Here is a 16,426-nt window from a genome sequence, read left to right on the forward strand (position 1 = left end):
AATTAAACATTTTCTCTGATCACTAAAAGGACTAAGCTTGAAAATTAAAATCCACATGTATGTTCTCTTTCTCTTAATACTTATACATCATCTCTTAAGTAGACTTTTGTTAAATTTAAAAGTATTAAGACAGGAATCTATTTTTTAAGTTAGTTTTTAATTTTAGATCATATTAGTTGCAGTACATTCTGGGCGTCCTCTCTCTACACTTTGTTAATGGTTGACAGGGAAGGAGGAGGTTGGTTCCAGCCATTGTGGCACAAAAAATATGTGTAGTTTGAAAGAGAAGCTAAAAATGGAGATTGGTTATGTGTATCAGACTGGAAAAGATTGGGGACACTTGCCCAACTGTTTTTCGCATCTATTTTAATGGGTATTGTCTTGGTGCAAAGTTAGTTACCATCCCCGAAAAGAGCTCTCACAAAGGCCACTGAGAATTGCAAATATGGAATTTGTTACTGTATTCATAAATTTAGAAGTCCAAAGTATTTATAGATTTCTATTTGTAGATTTGGTGAGACCATCAAACAGATGTTGCACATTTCAAAATTTAGCCAACAAGGGAACTTGTGAAACACGAACCACATAGCATTTGGGAAGGCATTTTTTACTTCCATTTAAGCTTTTGAAAAATGCCATCACAAAGAATATATAAATTGCGAGGCCTCTAATCATCCTTTTCAAAGACAAATGAAATTGGATTAAGTGAAATCTGTAAGGCACAACAAAAACGTGTTAATGCTAATTCCTTCAATCTTGGATTGTAGGTATGCAATAAATACATTTCAAATGTATAATCATATACAGCTTTTTAACTTATTACAGATGTATTATGATCTTATTTTTATCTTCTTTCTTTTGAAGAAAAGCTTAAAATTCAAATGGATTATTCCTAAATTAAGTAATGTTATACACTTTCACATGGAAAGGAAATACTTGTTTTTAGTTCAAACATGAATTCTTCATTTTTTGAGTAACATTAAAAGTCCCGTAGAGCTAAATGAATTTAAGAATCATAAAATTTTAATCTTAAATAATTTAATTTTCTTGCTGTAAAAACTGCATATTGCTGTTTATTAAACTATCCATGGTTTCTTTAATCAATAACACGCTATCTCTACACAAAGGTTTTATCTTAAATTTAAATTTCCAACAAAATCAATAGGTATATGAAAGTAATACAAACATGTTATCTCAATTCTAAATGTTGCAGGCTTAAGAAAATTGTGAGTATTTATTAAATGGTATGAGCTAATGCTACATTTACATTTAATATTATTATTAACAAGATACCATGTTTTAGTCCATATGGACTGAATATATGATAGATTTAAGTTGTAGATGATTTAACACTATGGTCAATGTTATCTAAATTGTGTGATCAAAAGATTTAAGTAGACATTCAGGTTATTTCTTTCCCCTAATATTTTTCCAAACATTTAAAATAATCTAAAGTTGTAGAACACACTTCACTAGCAATGAAAAAAATCCATGTTCATAGCTTCTTTGAAAATATTAGCTATAATAAAAAACTAACAAAATAAATTTTATTGCTCCTAAAATGCAGTGGCTTAATAATGCTGATTTCTATTTTATGTTTCAATAGGTTGATGTGCATACTGTTAATCTTTAGGTTTATATTAGCAAGATATTGTATATTACTTTCATTTATCATTGCTCATTTCCTAAACACTGGTAAATATCCACAGAGAAAGGTAGCCATAAGTGAGTAGCAGAGAATATGTTGAGATGACTATTTTGTCAAATGAAGTAAGTGTTTTTATTTTTTAAAGCAAAAGTTTAGTTTACTTTTGTTTGTGTACAACTTTTAGGATGTGTTTAAGAGTTCTCTGAACCACTACTGCACCTCCTGAATATAATACTACGTTGAATGATCAAATGTCCGTTTCTAAAGCTTTCAATTTCTAGACAATAACTTAGTTATGTTTTTTATATTGTTTTAGATAAATTTCTAGGTATATCTTAGCAACTTTTATTAAAGTATGTCCAAAAAAATACTTTTAAGCATTATCAAGAGTATACTTAAAATAGTTATAAAATACATATATATGGATTAATAAATAGATATTTATTACATGGTTTTATATTTCAAGTTCAAACACTGCAAATGCAAGATGATACTATGATAGTATAGTGGCATTAAAATTTCTGGATCCAATAAAGATATATTTTGATGCTAGTTAATCAAAATTATATATATCACGTACAAAAATGTGATACCTTCAAAACTAGAAAAAATTCTTGATTGGTTATAATTGGGTCCCTGTGTACTCTCTAAGACTCTAAAGGTAAATAAATTCGTTTCTCTGAGAATTTTGCATTCATGCAGGGACACAAATTGCCTCATTAAAATTTAAAACCAGGATAGAATGTTGCTGGATAGAAAAAGAAGAGCATTTTTGGACAAAAGAGCATTTTGGTAAAAAGGCACAAGGCCCAGTCTAGATTCTGATCCTGACTTTCTCTGTGGCTTTGGCCTTCAGTTTCCCTTTGTGTAAAATGAAGTTGCAAAACTTTATGATTTCGAAGAGTAAATGTTCAAGGATATTACTGTGATGTTTCAGATCTCCCTCAGTAATTTATTAAAACCATTTGTTCCATTACATTTAGTACCCAACTACCCTATTATGTTTTTCTGATTGTTTTGACTATTTAAGGGAAAGAAATGAAACAAAACCCCCTAAAACCACTTATTCATCAGAAAAAGGTGATGAAGAAAGTTGTTCCAAAAATGGAATCAGGTAAGATAAATAGCCAATATTTGTATTTATTTCTAATACTTCTCCTACCTCTTTGCAGTAGGAAAATAGCGAGAGCATGAAGAGCCGTCCCAGGCACAGTAAGGGTCTCGGGCGAGGCAGCACTCCGCACAGGCCTTCCCGTAAATGTCACAGCGGTGGAGAGGGAGCTGGGCCACCCCTGCCGTGGAGCCGACGTATAGTTGTTGCTGTGGAAAGAGTTTACTGTTATGACCAAAGCTATCTTGTTTTTCAAATCTCTTTTTTCTTAAAAAACAATTATTTATACATAACTTATCAAAAATAAATTTGTATTTGTAGTCTTAAAATAATCCCATTATTGGTAGTTTCTTCAAAGGCCTGGCAGACAATGTGACCATTTAAAATAGAGCAAGACCGGGCCGGCCCGTGGCTTAGCGGTTAAGTGTGCACGCTCCTCTACTGGCGGCCCGGAGTTCAGATCCTGGGCTCGCACCGATGCACCGCTTCTCCGCCATGCTGGGGCCGTGTCCCACATACAGCAACTAGAAGGATGTGCAGCTATGACATACAACTGTCTACTGGGGCTTTGGGGGGAAAAAAATAAAAATAAATAAATTAATTAAAAATAAAATAAATTAAAAAAAAATAATAAAATAGAGCAAGATCAAAACCTAAATATTTGACTGAAAGAGGTGTCTTTTAAAACCAAGGGAAAATAAAGGAAGACGGTAATAGTTATATGTCAATTATACCTCAATAAAAATAAATTTTTTTAAAAAGTAAGACACTGAGCAACATAATGTTCACACCTTCAGTTTTTGCTCTTCGATAGCTTGCTTTTTTTACTTCTACTGTTTATAACTTTGATTTCTCAGATTATCTACATTGCCATGTATTCTGCTTGGTCATGAGGCAGGGATCATGTGCTTCTGACTCTTGGGCGCCCTATTCTACTGCCTGTGAACGAGTTTGCCTCCTATAAGAAGAGAAAGGGTGAAGTTTTGGTGCTTTTGCATGTATAAGAAGTTTTGCTCAGCACCAACTGTCTCGTTCTTGCACTACCTCCAGGAAGATTACTTTAAACAAAACTACTAAATTACTTTTCCTTCGAAAGATCATCAAAGAGGGGAATCAAGTACATGCTGGCTGGTGCAGTAGATCTGAACGAAAAGCTCCAGTGTTGAGGAAAAAGTGCTGTATTGGGCACTGAAGTACCTGGATTCTAGGTCTTGCCCTACATTAACTCTCTGTGTGATCTTGAGCCATTCACATAATTTTTCTAAGACTTAACTTCCTTACCCATAAAATGAGCATGTTTAACTAGATCTTTAAAGTATATATCCAGATAAAATGAACTACAATGCCATCATCATCAATGAATTTGGAGTTATTGAATGAGGCAGAACATGGGGAAAAAAACTTTCTAGTAGCAACTAATTCAGGATTTCAGTACAATTTGAAAAACGCCTTTAACAAAGTTGAGAAAATGTAGCATATTAGTTGCAAATTTATGTAAACAAAAAATGAAATACAAATAAAATTACTTTGTGATTTTTCCACATTTTACTGTAATTGGTGTCATAGCTCACTTTTCTTGCACTAAAGGATTGAATAATTATAGTAAGCCTTAAATAAAAGTTGTGTAAATACTGAAACATGTAATAATACACATGGAAAAGACCTCAAAAGTGTATTTTAATTTCTCTTATGAAAAATAAGTTACAGAAAAGCCAGTCTCTGAACCATGGTGTGCTCTTTTAATATTACAAATCGCCTGACAGTCAGCAATGGATAGAATTAAATTTGCATTTCCAAAAGACTTTCAAAGATGGACTACACATATAAATAAACAGATAAGCTGAATGAAGACTGAAATATCAATTAGAATCTAAGTAATTATTAAGGTTATAAAGAGTGCTTACAAAGAAAACAATTCTGTGCTTAAAGCTAACCAACTTACTTATATCTTAATACAAGAAGGGATATAAGGCAGAAGAAGTAATATGATAAAAGCTAAAGCCTTGTGGAAGCAGTTATCCTGATAAATATTGCTTATTCCATTCCAGTAAATGAAGAATATTTACAGTATATAATATTCTAGTATAGTATATAGAATATAGTATGTAGTACAAATACTCAACTTTTTACTATATTTATCGTTTATTATTATATTGAAAGATGCTACAAACCACAGCAAATAGAGAAATGATAGCTCAAGTCCCTGGGAGGAAAAGGTGAATATTGCTAAGGTATTGTTGAGAGAAAATCATATTGATTTGTACCTCTCTTAAAGCATCTACAGAACCAGCATGTGGTAACGGTCAACCATGATTTGAAAAATATTAACAAAAAACTTAACTAATGGCAGGAACTTCTTTTTTTCCCTCTTATCCTTTATTTCTCTATTCCAAAAGCATATTTTTTAAAAAGTAAACTTAGATTATATTGAAGTCAAGCCATTTCAATGTGACAAAAATTGAAACAAACACATAATATTTAAACAACAATTAAATTAGCTAAAATGGGGTAGCAATATCCAGAGGCATCATTGTTATTGGTGAATATGGACATGCCTATCCATATATTGTGGTCATAACAACATGTTTAAAAAGCTACTGATCAAATCAGTCATACCTAATCAAAAGATCTCTATGTTTGGCCAATAACTTTTAAGAAGAATGAGTGAACGGCATACTGATAGATTTTTAAGAATATGACATTTGAGTAGGAAAGGAGTTGTTATTACCTAAATAACAGTATCTAGAGCTGTCATATCCCTTTAGGAGAAAAAATAATACATGGGAAGAATAGAAAACCAAAAATATGGCAACTGAAATTATCATAATGATAACTTAAAGTGTGATAAAATGCCAAAATTTAAATACAATTCAACGTCTAGTTTTCATTTTATAATTATTCTGCAGTACTATTAATGATTTGCAAAACTAATTATGCTATCTAAATGAAATATAGGGGAGGCTTGCAGGCACCATTGAGCATAATCCAGTCAGTCACTAGCAAGTAACCTGATGTGCTTTTTCTGCCCAATTTAACATCACCACAGGCTTTCTCACTACCCTCTTTAACAAGTTGCGGGTCATAAGCAGGAGATGAGTCCATTTATCCAGAAAATTAGTTGCAACAAGGCTTGTCCCTCTTGAAACTACTGCCTCATTTTTAAAATTTCCATGAGCGTGAATGAAATTGAATCACATATGAATGAAATCAAACTTCCAGTAAAGGAAAATGAAAGCTAGGGACACTTTCTTCTATCATGGTATTTTAAATTGATGAACTGTTTTTGTTTGTTTTTTGGCGACATATCTTACATTTAATAGGCAATTCTTAAAGTAGCTTTAAAAACTTTTAAACAGAAAGGAATGTGTTACAAAACTAGATATAATGTAATTAAGATTGGCAATGAAGCCTAGCAGAGAATAAATAATTTAAGAAATCACTACAAGAAAGAATATCCCAGTCTAGCTTCCATCCTGGAAATCCCCCAATTTCCTTGCCAACATTTGACAGTTTTTAAATTACAAGAACAGGTGAACACATACTTATGAAGTGTAAGATAATAGTATCAGGTCTATAATATCTGCACCAAGTTTCTCTAGATATCTTGGAGATTATCAATCTATTTTGATACGTATGTGTGGAAAGAATATACGCTGAGTTTTACCGGCACAGTATTTTAGTGTCTTGTACAAGGGATAATGCATGGTCAGAGATGAAGCATGTAAACAATTCAGGAATAAGATTAGCCAAATGGTTCTCATATTTAACAATTTTGTATATAAGTTTTCACTGCACTGAGTGAGGGGCTGCCTACTCCATTCTGGCTTTTTCTGCTAGGTTATTTAACAATTAATTTCAACTCAGTAGTATCCAAGCCGTTTTTTTTTTTTTTTGTAGTTACTATTGACATATTGGATAGAAAGCCTAGGTAACATTTATGGGGAAAAGGTAATTTATTAGAAGTTAAAATTATATTTGTTTTGTACCTTTCATTTAGCATAGAAGTCATTTGCGTTTCTTAAGTGTCTTGCCAAAGCATTCAATCAGCGTGAATGGAAAGATTATTAACATGCTGCCCTGAACCTTTGAATTCATGAGGTTTAATAACTTATCATTTGGCAGTGATCATTTTGCTGTTTTCCTTTTATATTTAGCCAAACTAAATGTTTTCTCTAGCACACAATACTACTGACAAAGTAAAATTAACATTTTAAGTCAAGATCCTCCAAACATAAATAGTCTGGTGCATAATTTTATTAACCTATAAAATGTATTTTGCTTATACATGTAAATTAAATTGAATTATAAACTTATTTATATTCTGAAATATCCACCAATGTTATTTTTAAAGGATACATAGTTGGAAAAATCATTGAGTAAATTATATTACAATGAGCAAAAAAAATGCTATAAATGAAACAACAAATAATGATCTAAGAAATATATTTATAGGATATATAGGAGATTGGTCAAAAATACGGGAGCAATGAAAATTATCTTTAGTTTTCATTCTACTAGCTTATTATAAGAATATTTTTTCTTTTCTGTTGGTTTTTGAAAAATTGTCAATAAATTTGTAAAATTTGATGGACCATAAATACATTTATCTATTTGAAATACAAAATTAACAAAATATAGAATGCTGATTGTAATACATAATGATAGTACCTGCTTAGTGGAAAGCTCCATTGCTGAAATAGTGGTTGGTTCCTAAAGAAGAAAAAGAAAAGGTGAACTATTTGGTCAATTAGAAAAGTCAGTCATTAATTAATTAACATAGAACACCAAGGTAAGTTTTCAGAGAGATAACCTCAGTACCCACAAGAAGCAATATAATTGGGAAATAAAACATGAAAGAAATTGCATAATTAGGTGTTGAATGTGTGGAGCAGACAATAAGAGTATGTTAATGTCCTCCACCCAAGACTATCAGGAACATACCGGTAGTTGAACAAGTTAGGTTTATTGCTCATATCAATAATTGAGACCATGGGATGGCTCAGTAGGAGAGTGTTGGAAAGGACTTAAATGTTTTGGGTTCGTGTTAAGTGATTTGAGGAAGCAAAGGAAGTGGGGCTTTGCTCTGCACTGGATGCTGTCAAAAAACAGAAGTAATTTTATGATTAGGTCTCTTCATAAATCTTACTTAGAAGGAGGGAAGAACAGAGTGAAGCTAAATGCAGTGATTTGTAATGAACGAGCAATCACTCATATAGGCGGGATAGGGGGATATTTGGTCATTTTCATGGTTTGGACAATGTTTACGTTCTTGTCTGTGTTCAGACTTGATTACAGAATGGTCTTGCTTTTTTCTCGATTCATCATAATCTCAGAGTGGCCCCATCTGACGTTGGTGTTCTGCAAAAATTTGTATGTTCAACTGGAGGACACCGTGGCCTAGCTGAGAGCGCCAGAACAGCTCTTAATGACATCAATGATGAGCTGGAGCTGATAGTATTAGCCAGTGTCCAGCTGTGAGAGTTCAGTGGGATGAGATTACTCTATTATTATTAAAATGACTGCTTAATGTGCAAAGGCCTACACTTCAGGTCTTTGCCAGAGAACATAATCTCTTCAATTTCTATCACCAGGCTAATCTAGAGAAGTAATAACTAGGGAAGTAATAATCACCAATATACTTGTTAGGTGTTCTACCGAAGCCTATCATGAACACATGTAGTTTGCATAAAAAAATACTGTTCTTTGATTAACTTAGACCACCAAAAGGGTACTCACCTGAACACATTAGCCTATATTCTCCTAGATTCATTTTCATTGAACTGTGCTTCATTACATTTTCACCAATGACAAACACAACGCTAAGAAGGAGATTGCTTGGGGATTTCAGAGGTGGCTTATGAGAAAGAGGCTTAGGTGGGAAGAATAATCTTAAAAGGCCTCATTGCATAGGCGGCTAAAGCTGAGCCTGAAGAAAGTGTAGAGTTGGATTCTGGAGCCAAACTACATGGATTCAAGTAGTAACTCAAACCTGGCCAGAAGTATGATATTAGGCAAGGTATGTAACCTCTTCATAATTCAGTTTTCTCATCTGAAAAATAAGTATGATGGTACTTTCCTGATAGGATTTTTGAGAAGATTAAATGAGTTAATAAACGTAAAGCACTTTACAAATGTTCTTGAAATGTAGTCTTTATTCAAACCTCTCCTCTCTCATTCTCTCTCTCTCACTGCACACACACACACAATCCCATATCCTTTTCTTGCTTTAGTTTTTCTCTTTAGTGCTATCACTATCTGGAAATACATATGTATATATGACATTTATGTATATATATGACACATATATACATACATGTATATATGGCATTTATCTTGTGTCTTGTGAGTTTCCCCCTTACCCCAAAGCAGAGTCTGAAGTAAACTCTTATCTGCTAAGGTAGGGAGCAGGAGTAAGAAACTAAGGACTGAGAGGAAGGAGGAAAAGTCAATAAAAAGATGCGTCATGGAAGTCACCACTGAGAGAAAATCTGAAGATAGTAGACAATAATTCTCAAAATTGTCCACTGAGGTTTGCACCAAGAAAAGTATTCATTCATTCCATTACTCATTGGATGCCCACAATGTTATTAAATCTCCCACACTCCCAGTTGTGACACTCACTTGCCCTTTTGCCTGCTGCAGAGAAGTCCTGGGGCAGAAAGTGACAGACACACAGTGGGAATTAGAGGTGAGGCTGATAGGATGTGAGGAGGGGTAGCAGAGGCATCTCATATGTCTCCTTAATTGTTTGTCTCCATCCCCTTGCCCCCCACCCCAACTAATTTAGGACAGGGATTTTGGGCTGTTTCATTCACTGCCATATCCCTAGCACCTAGGACTGTTCCTGGTATTTACAAGTTCTCAATAACTATTTGTTAAATGAATGAATTAATTAATTCTCTATCAATTTTCCCCTTTCTTTCCTATCTCTCACTTTCCCCATTATATTCTGTTCTTTCTTCTTAATTTGTGTATGAGATAAAGGCAGCCATCTTTAAAAAAGTCTTTCATTAATCCTTCAAGCTTAGCTGGAATTTCTCCAAATATAATCTAAATATTCTATACTCACTATCTTTACTTGTTCATGTCCCATTCAGTGCCATTCATCCCTCAGCCCACAGAGTCTAGCCCTTATAACAGAGAGGTGGCCTACGATTACGATTCTCAGAAGCAGAAATCACCAATGAACTGTATTGCTGAATAGACACTTTCAGTCTATATTATTATTACTGGACTTTTTTTGTTTTATGTGGCACTATTGATCACTCATTTCTTCTTAACTGCTTCCTCTATTAAAATTTCATTATGCTTTGGAACACTCTATTGACTATTTATTCTTAGCCTTTTTCAGAGTCTTCTCAACCTCCAGCCATTCCTCACATGTTTGCCTTCCCTAGCCGACTCCTTTCCACTCTCTTTTGGATGCTACATTCTTTTCCTGGTGAGCTCATTCACTCTTGTGGTTTAAATTACCCCCTACGTGTTGCAGAATTGCAAATTTCCACTTCAAACTCTGACATCTAATCTGAGCACAGAATTTTCTTGACTAATTTAAGACAACCTGCCTGAGACACAAATGAAACAAATGATTTAGGAGGTAAATTAATTTGACAGGATAATTTAGAGATTTCCCATAGTTTCCCATTTTCATAGCTTGAATTAATAATATTAAAATAATTTTCTATAGGAATTATCAATCATAAAGACAACTATGATGAAAGTAATATCTACAATGTTCCCTATGTAGAGATATGATCTTTAGAGTTGAGTAGCCTCAAATCACAAAAATCAAGGAGACAATTCATCCCAGATTTTCAGCTTTAAAAGACAAAGCTGACTATTGTATTTAGGGTTGTACAATATTGGAATCAGTGAACACAAACAGAATTTAGAAGAGTTAGGAAAATTTTCCATAGCAACTTCTTCCATGCCAACTGTTTCATATGAGAAATGGTTATAGGTTATATAAGCAGCTAACTTCATGCCGACTTAATGAAATAAATTTTACAGCCAAGGTGCAAGGCAAGTGCTTCTTAGAGAATTAACAGCTAGTGTAACTGAAGTGAAAGTTAGCTACGTCTTAGTTCTTTTAAAAACTTAAGTGAAACTATATAAAAGTGAAGCTGATTAATATTCATACATTTCATGTTCATTGACAGTATAAAAAATTAAATATCAGGTGGATGAAAATAAATTATTTCATACATAAATTGTAAAACAAGACAAACCCCGATACACACCAAACTCCATTGTGCCATATTACTATTTCAACATTCTTAAATTAAGATCCCAGAATCTCTTAATTAAAAGAAGATTATTTATTTTTTGAACCAGGAAATTAATAACAGTTTGGAATAGAATGTGCTATATGCTGCCTGCAGTTGAATTTTAATAGACAATGTATTAAGATGACATTCATTTAAATAGGTATATTTTTTTCTGAGAAATAGCCCGTGGCAAATATGACTTCCATTTAAAACAGATGTAGCTTCATAAGCATTTTTTCATGAAACTGGTTTCAATTGCAAATTTAATTGGTGTTCAAGTAAAAAAGGAATTAAAAACTTAGCATCTTTTCAAGATTTTCTATGACTCTAATTTACTATTTTTTTGTCAGATACTTTAATCTAGTCCTTATTAAACTTTCGCACTTGCAGAGCTTTTCAACCTGCTGATCCCAGGAGAATCTGACATAGCTCCCTGGATGCTAAGCACGTGGACACTCCTTTAGAATGAGTTAATAGACTAGGTTTTGGAAAGCATCAATTATGTTTTACATTTGAATGAAAATTAAACTCTTTCATTTGTTTGCTCAGCTGTTCATGGAATATTGCATAAATTGGGTTTAAAATGCATGTGTTACCGATGTAACTGCCTTGCAATCCTTTGCAGTCAATAAGACTAGAAATAAAACCCCTTGTGCTAAATGCACTGTGACCTGATGTAACACTCCACTGTCTCAAAAGTAAACCCCTCTTTGACTGGACTGGAAAGGAAATCCCACACTGAGTAAAGTAAAAATCAGCATGTGTCTGGCTTTTATACCTTTTGAATATTTTTTAACAAAGTATAGACGTGGAATTTTCAAGCATTTTAAAAGAGATTTTCATTTGTATAACTAGTTAGCAATAGCTACCATCTACCAGCAATCTTTAATTTTAAAGAAACTTTAAAAATTTATGAAATGCAGAAGTTGAGGCTCAACTGACCATCTTGTTCAGAATCACATATAAATATGATTCAAATATGGATTTATGATTACAAATTATGATTACAAATAATATCTGGAATTTGTGTCTTAGTACTTGAATACCGTTTTGAATATACAGTGGCAATTCCAAGTCATTTCTAGAGTCCTATACCAATGCCAATTTTATTTCACCTCTTATTACCTATTAAAATTTTACTCTAAAATGAAAATTTTTATTATTGAGGAATATTTTTTTCTATACTCTGATTGGGATTTGATTTTACCCAGAATAAAAGTATCTTGGATTTAACTGAAACCACTGGAATGTTCTGTGATTAGCCAGGGTATTTTCCTAAAACCAACCTCAGGCAATGGATATAGTACTGGCTTTAGTTCAGGATTTTATACCAGGTTTGGTTATTCAGCTTAGCAAGGACACATAATGAACATGGTCTCCCGGAGATGATATTATGGTAAAATTAACTGGTTGGTTGACATTAAATGTCTTTCTTTATAAAATCTAGGAATATCAGAGTCGACCATGACCCTAAATCTGTTCCTTCTCTATTTACCTTGTCAAACTAGCATAATGCTCAGGTTAACTCTTTTTAATTTTATTTTATGTTAAATGGAATGACTTGCAAGGCTCAAATAGAAATATAGAAACTGTCATATTTTTCTCTGCTTGTTTCACTGTATATAGCGTTTGCTTTAATGTGTTGTTTTTTTCCCTCCCACTGCAAAATTAAACAAAGTTTGACAGTGAAATATTCCAATTGCTAGACCACAATAAATGTATGAACTTTGCCTGATAGAATAGAATGTTGAAAGTAAATATTTCTCTAAACTCTGCCCAAATATATTTTGTCTACTTGAGTGCCAAAGGAATAATAATGACAATAATGCACAGCAGAGAATATGAAAGAGAACTGGAACATTTAATTATGGAAAGAGATGTGTCCCAGGTTGCCAATAATCTTTTTACAAAATCGTAAACTCATAAACTATCATTCCATGTGAGCACAATATTACTTATTTACGCTTAATTATTAGAGACTGATAAAGAACTTTTCTCATGATATCTTAAAAACCACACAAATGTCATTCAATAGCTATCATGGGTGTAATTCAGTGTGTATTTCTCTGGAAACTGCAAAATACAAACTCTAATAGATATTAAATATTTGTGCTTGCGAGATTGTTAGCTCCCAACCTCTCAAGATTTTGTTAAAAGTCATTTAATAGATCAGCTTTAATTAATATCTTTTTAAACTAAAATTTTTATTAATGTACTAAAGAAAATACCTAAGATGTGAAATGCAAATTTAAAATCCCAGATGTGGGGAATGAAAATTAGCTAGAATAGAGTATTACTGCAAAATTATGCATATTCTGATTCATAAAATCCCAGAAAATAATTAAATGATAGAAAAGAAGAACCTTATTTTTAAAATGGCAATGATATGACTTGATATAATTCTACAAGATAAAACTTAATTGTACTAATAGATAATAAATTAAGTCCTTGAAACTATGAGAGAGAACACATAAGAGTCTGTAAGCTGCGCAAGGTCAGGGACTCTGTTTGCAATGTTCATCTCTGAATCACCAGAGCTCAGCATTGTGCCAGAACCATGGTAGGTAGAATATATGTTTGTGTACAGTTGATTTAATAAATGAAACTTGTTTTAATAATGAACAACAAATGAAGGGAAACATGCAAAGGAACCATGACAAATACAAAAATAAGAGATTCTGAAAATAATTAAGAAATTATTAAGTTAACATAATATTTTAGTATCTCCTATCACTTCATTTGCAACAGTGGTGACAATATAAATTTCCAAAGATATAGAATTGGTAAATTTTTTTTTCTACTATAGAATAATATGGGATATAACTATCAGCATAACTTGTTGCTGTTCTCAGTTTATCTTCCCCATACTCTGGCACCTCACTTTGAGCATGGTATCCCTAAGGAAGACCTTAAACTCTTTAATTTCTCATATTTCATTTTTTTCATCAATACTGACTCTTTCATTCATTTAATAAATGTTGGTTTAAAACATTTTAGGCTCTGGATACACAACAATGAACATAAGACAGCGATTTATTGCTCCATTCCTCAGTGCCCATAATTTGTTTGCTAAACCTAGATGGATTCTATATTGCTAACACGGTGCATTTGGATAATTGTATTTCTTTTTTTTTTTTTTTTTGTGAGGAAGATCAGCCCTGAGCTAACATCCATGCCAATCCTCCTCTTTTTGCTGAGGAAGACCGGCTCTGAGCTAACATCTATTGCCAGTCCTCCTCCTTTTTTTTTTTCCCCAAAGGCCCAGTAGATAGTTGCATGTCATAGTTGCACATCCTTCTAGTTGCTGTATGTGGGATGCAGCCTCAGCGTGGTGGGAGAAGTGGTGCGTCGGTGCGCACCCGGGATTGGAACCCGGGCAGCCAGCAGCGGAGCGCATGCACTTAACCGCCAAGCCACGGGGCCAGCCCCGATAATTGTATTTCTGAATTTGTAGGATAAACTATCAATATGTAAATACTGAAATGAGACAGTGAATGATAGAGATTAGTCATAATTCTATAACAGATATAAATAAAATAAGGCCAAAGTACCTGATTTAAAAAATCATGATAGAATTATGATGATATTACTATTTTGAAGACTTAAACCAAGGGTTAGTAGAAAAGGCTACCAGAAATGTGGCTTATTTTCAGTGTAGCTAAACTGAAACAATAAAATTATATTATCAATAAACTTTTGAGCACAGTACCTAACACTATCCTGGATGCTTTACATATAGTGTCTCTAATTCTTCCAGCCTCCCTGTGAAGTAGCTATTATTCTCACTGTTTTAATGATGGGGAAGCTTAGAGGGATCATATAAGTGTCCCAAACAGAACTGCCATATAGATATGACTGAAGGGCCTAAACTCTTTCCACTGGAGCATTGTTTAGTTGCTATCACAAGATGTCTATGTCATGATTTACCAGCTATCTTTTTCAATGCGAATCACATAGTTTTAATTGAATGAATATATATTAGGAACTTCCCATATTGTACTTCATTTTCTCTTCAGAATGTTACTGAATAATGAGCAAGAACCCTACTGGGTTAATAAACTGGTCTAGAAATATGGGGCTAACTAGGAACAGTCTTGGGAGGACTGCTTACAATGAAAATATTTAATCAACTGAAAAATTTAATCCAGCTGCTTCATTTTATAGATGAAGTATCTGACACCTGGGGACTAAATGAGATAATTTTAAGTTGTGGGACCAGATCCAACGTTTTCTTGTTTTCTGTCCACAAAATTCTTCTGGTCCAGTTTATTTTGCAGTTATAAATGTCTCATATGTTTGCCTTACTCTTTTAAGAAAAATTTGAAGTAAACCTTTTTTAAGCATCTACTTTCATCTCATATCTCATAAATAATTCATATCAAGGTGTGCATCAGTTCAAACTCTTCCTATTAGCGGGCTTTCCAAAAGGAACAACAGACATTGTGGTATAAGTGTTATATGTTGTATTACTTCTGTTCTCCTCCCTCACTTCACCCCACATCCTGGCTGCCTCTATCCCCAATGCTATATAAATTTACCTGGGCCGTCCATGTCCATGTTCAGGACAATGGACAAACATCTGTTCATTTCTTAAGTATGAAGACTAGGAATCCATAACAAATTTGCCACCAGTGATACAAAAACCTCAATCATTTTTTGCTAATGAATGATTTCTCTAAGAAAATATGATAACACAATTCAGGAAAAAGCAAAAAAAAATGGTTGAAATGTCTTCATTCCCATGTCATTCTGAACGTATTTCCCTTAATACATTCATGGAAGCTACCTATCTTCCCAGTTATACCATAAAGTGTGAAAGAGGAGATCTTGGGGGTGGGAGGTGCACAGAGTTTGTTCATTGAAGTAACTTACATAAGTAATATAAAATGTAAATCATATATTTTATCATTGAGAAAACAAAATACGAGCCAAAAATATATTTCTTTACATTTTTAGATTCAACTAGCATTGAAAGTTCCAAGGTTTATTTTGACTAGTGTCTGGCTTTCTAATTGACAAGCTAATTAGAAGGGTATGCTAGACTACTTGCCCATACCAAGTTCAGTGTGCAGCTGTCCTGGGGAAAGACACACAAGTGAACTTGTTGACACTTGAAATTAAGCAGCACTCACCCGAAAAACTGTCATTTCTTCCAGCAGAACTTCTTCTAAATCATGCCAGGTCTCCTTAGGAATTGAAACTACTTTAAGAACGGTCCCAACATCTTTGAAAGAAAGTGGAGAAGACCACAATTTAAATAGACCTAACAGAGTTTACTGTTAACGAATGGAAACAGTATTTGATCAGAAAGAACATTTTGATCTCAGTCTTCCTTTTAACTTATTTTTTAATTACAGCATTAGCAAAATATATATTCAAGTGCATTTCATACAACTAGAT

At 33.2% G+C, this 16,426-nt stretch overlaps 1 protein-coding gene across 2 annotated transcripts in view; it reads right to left on the reverse strand.

The window, feature by feature from the left end:
* The window catches only part of SEMA3A (semaphorin 3A), a 533,676-nt gene that overhangs the window by 18,589 nt on the left and 498,661 nt on the right, over positions 1 to 16,426 (reverse strand). For both annotated transcript variants that reach the window (XM_058524659.1, XM_058524664.1), the window contains 3 exons: positions 16,159 to 16,250; positions 7,428 to 7,469; positions 2,811 to 2,968 (listed from right to left, as the gene is read on the reverse strand). In XM_058524659.1, the coding sequence (XP_058380642.1) occupies positions 2,811 to 2,968; positions 7,428 to 7,469; positions 16,159 to 16,250 (292 nt within the window). The remainder of the gene's footprint in view (positions 1 to 2,810; positions 2,969 to 7,427; positions 7,470 to 16,158; positions 16,251 to 16,426) is intronic.

The sequence above is a fragment of the Diceros bicornis genome, chromosome 3 (genome assembly GCF_020826845.1).
Source record: "Diceros bicornis minor isolate mBicDic1 chromosome 3, mDicBic1.mat.cur, whole genome shotgun sequence".
In the NCBI taxonomy this organism is placed as follows: Eukaryota; Metazoa; Chordata; class Mammalia; order Perissodactyla; family Rhinocerotidae; genus Diceros; species Diceros bicornis.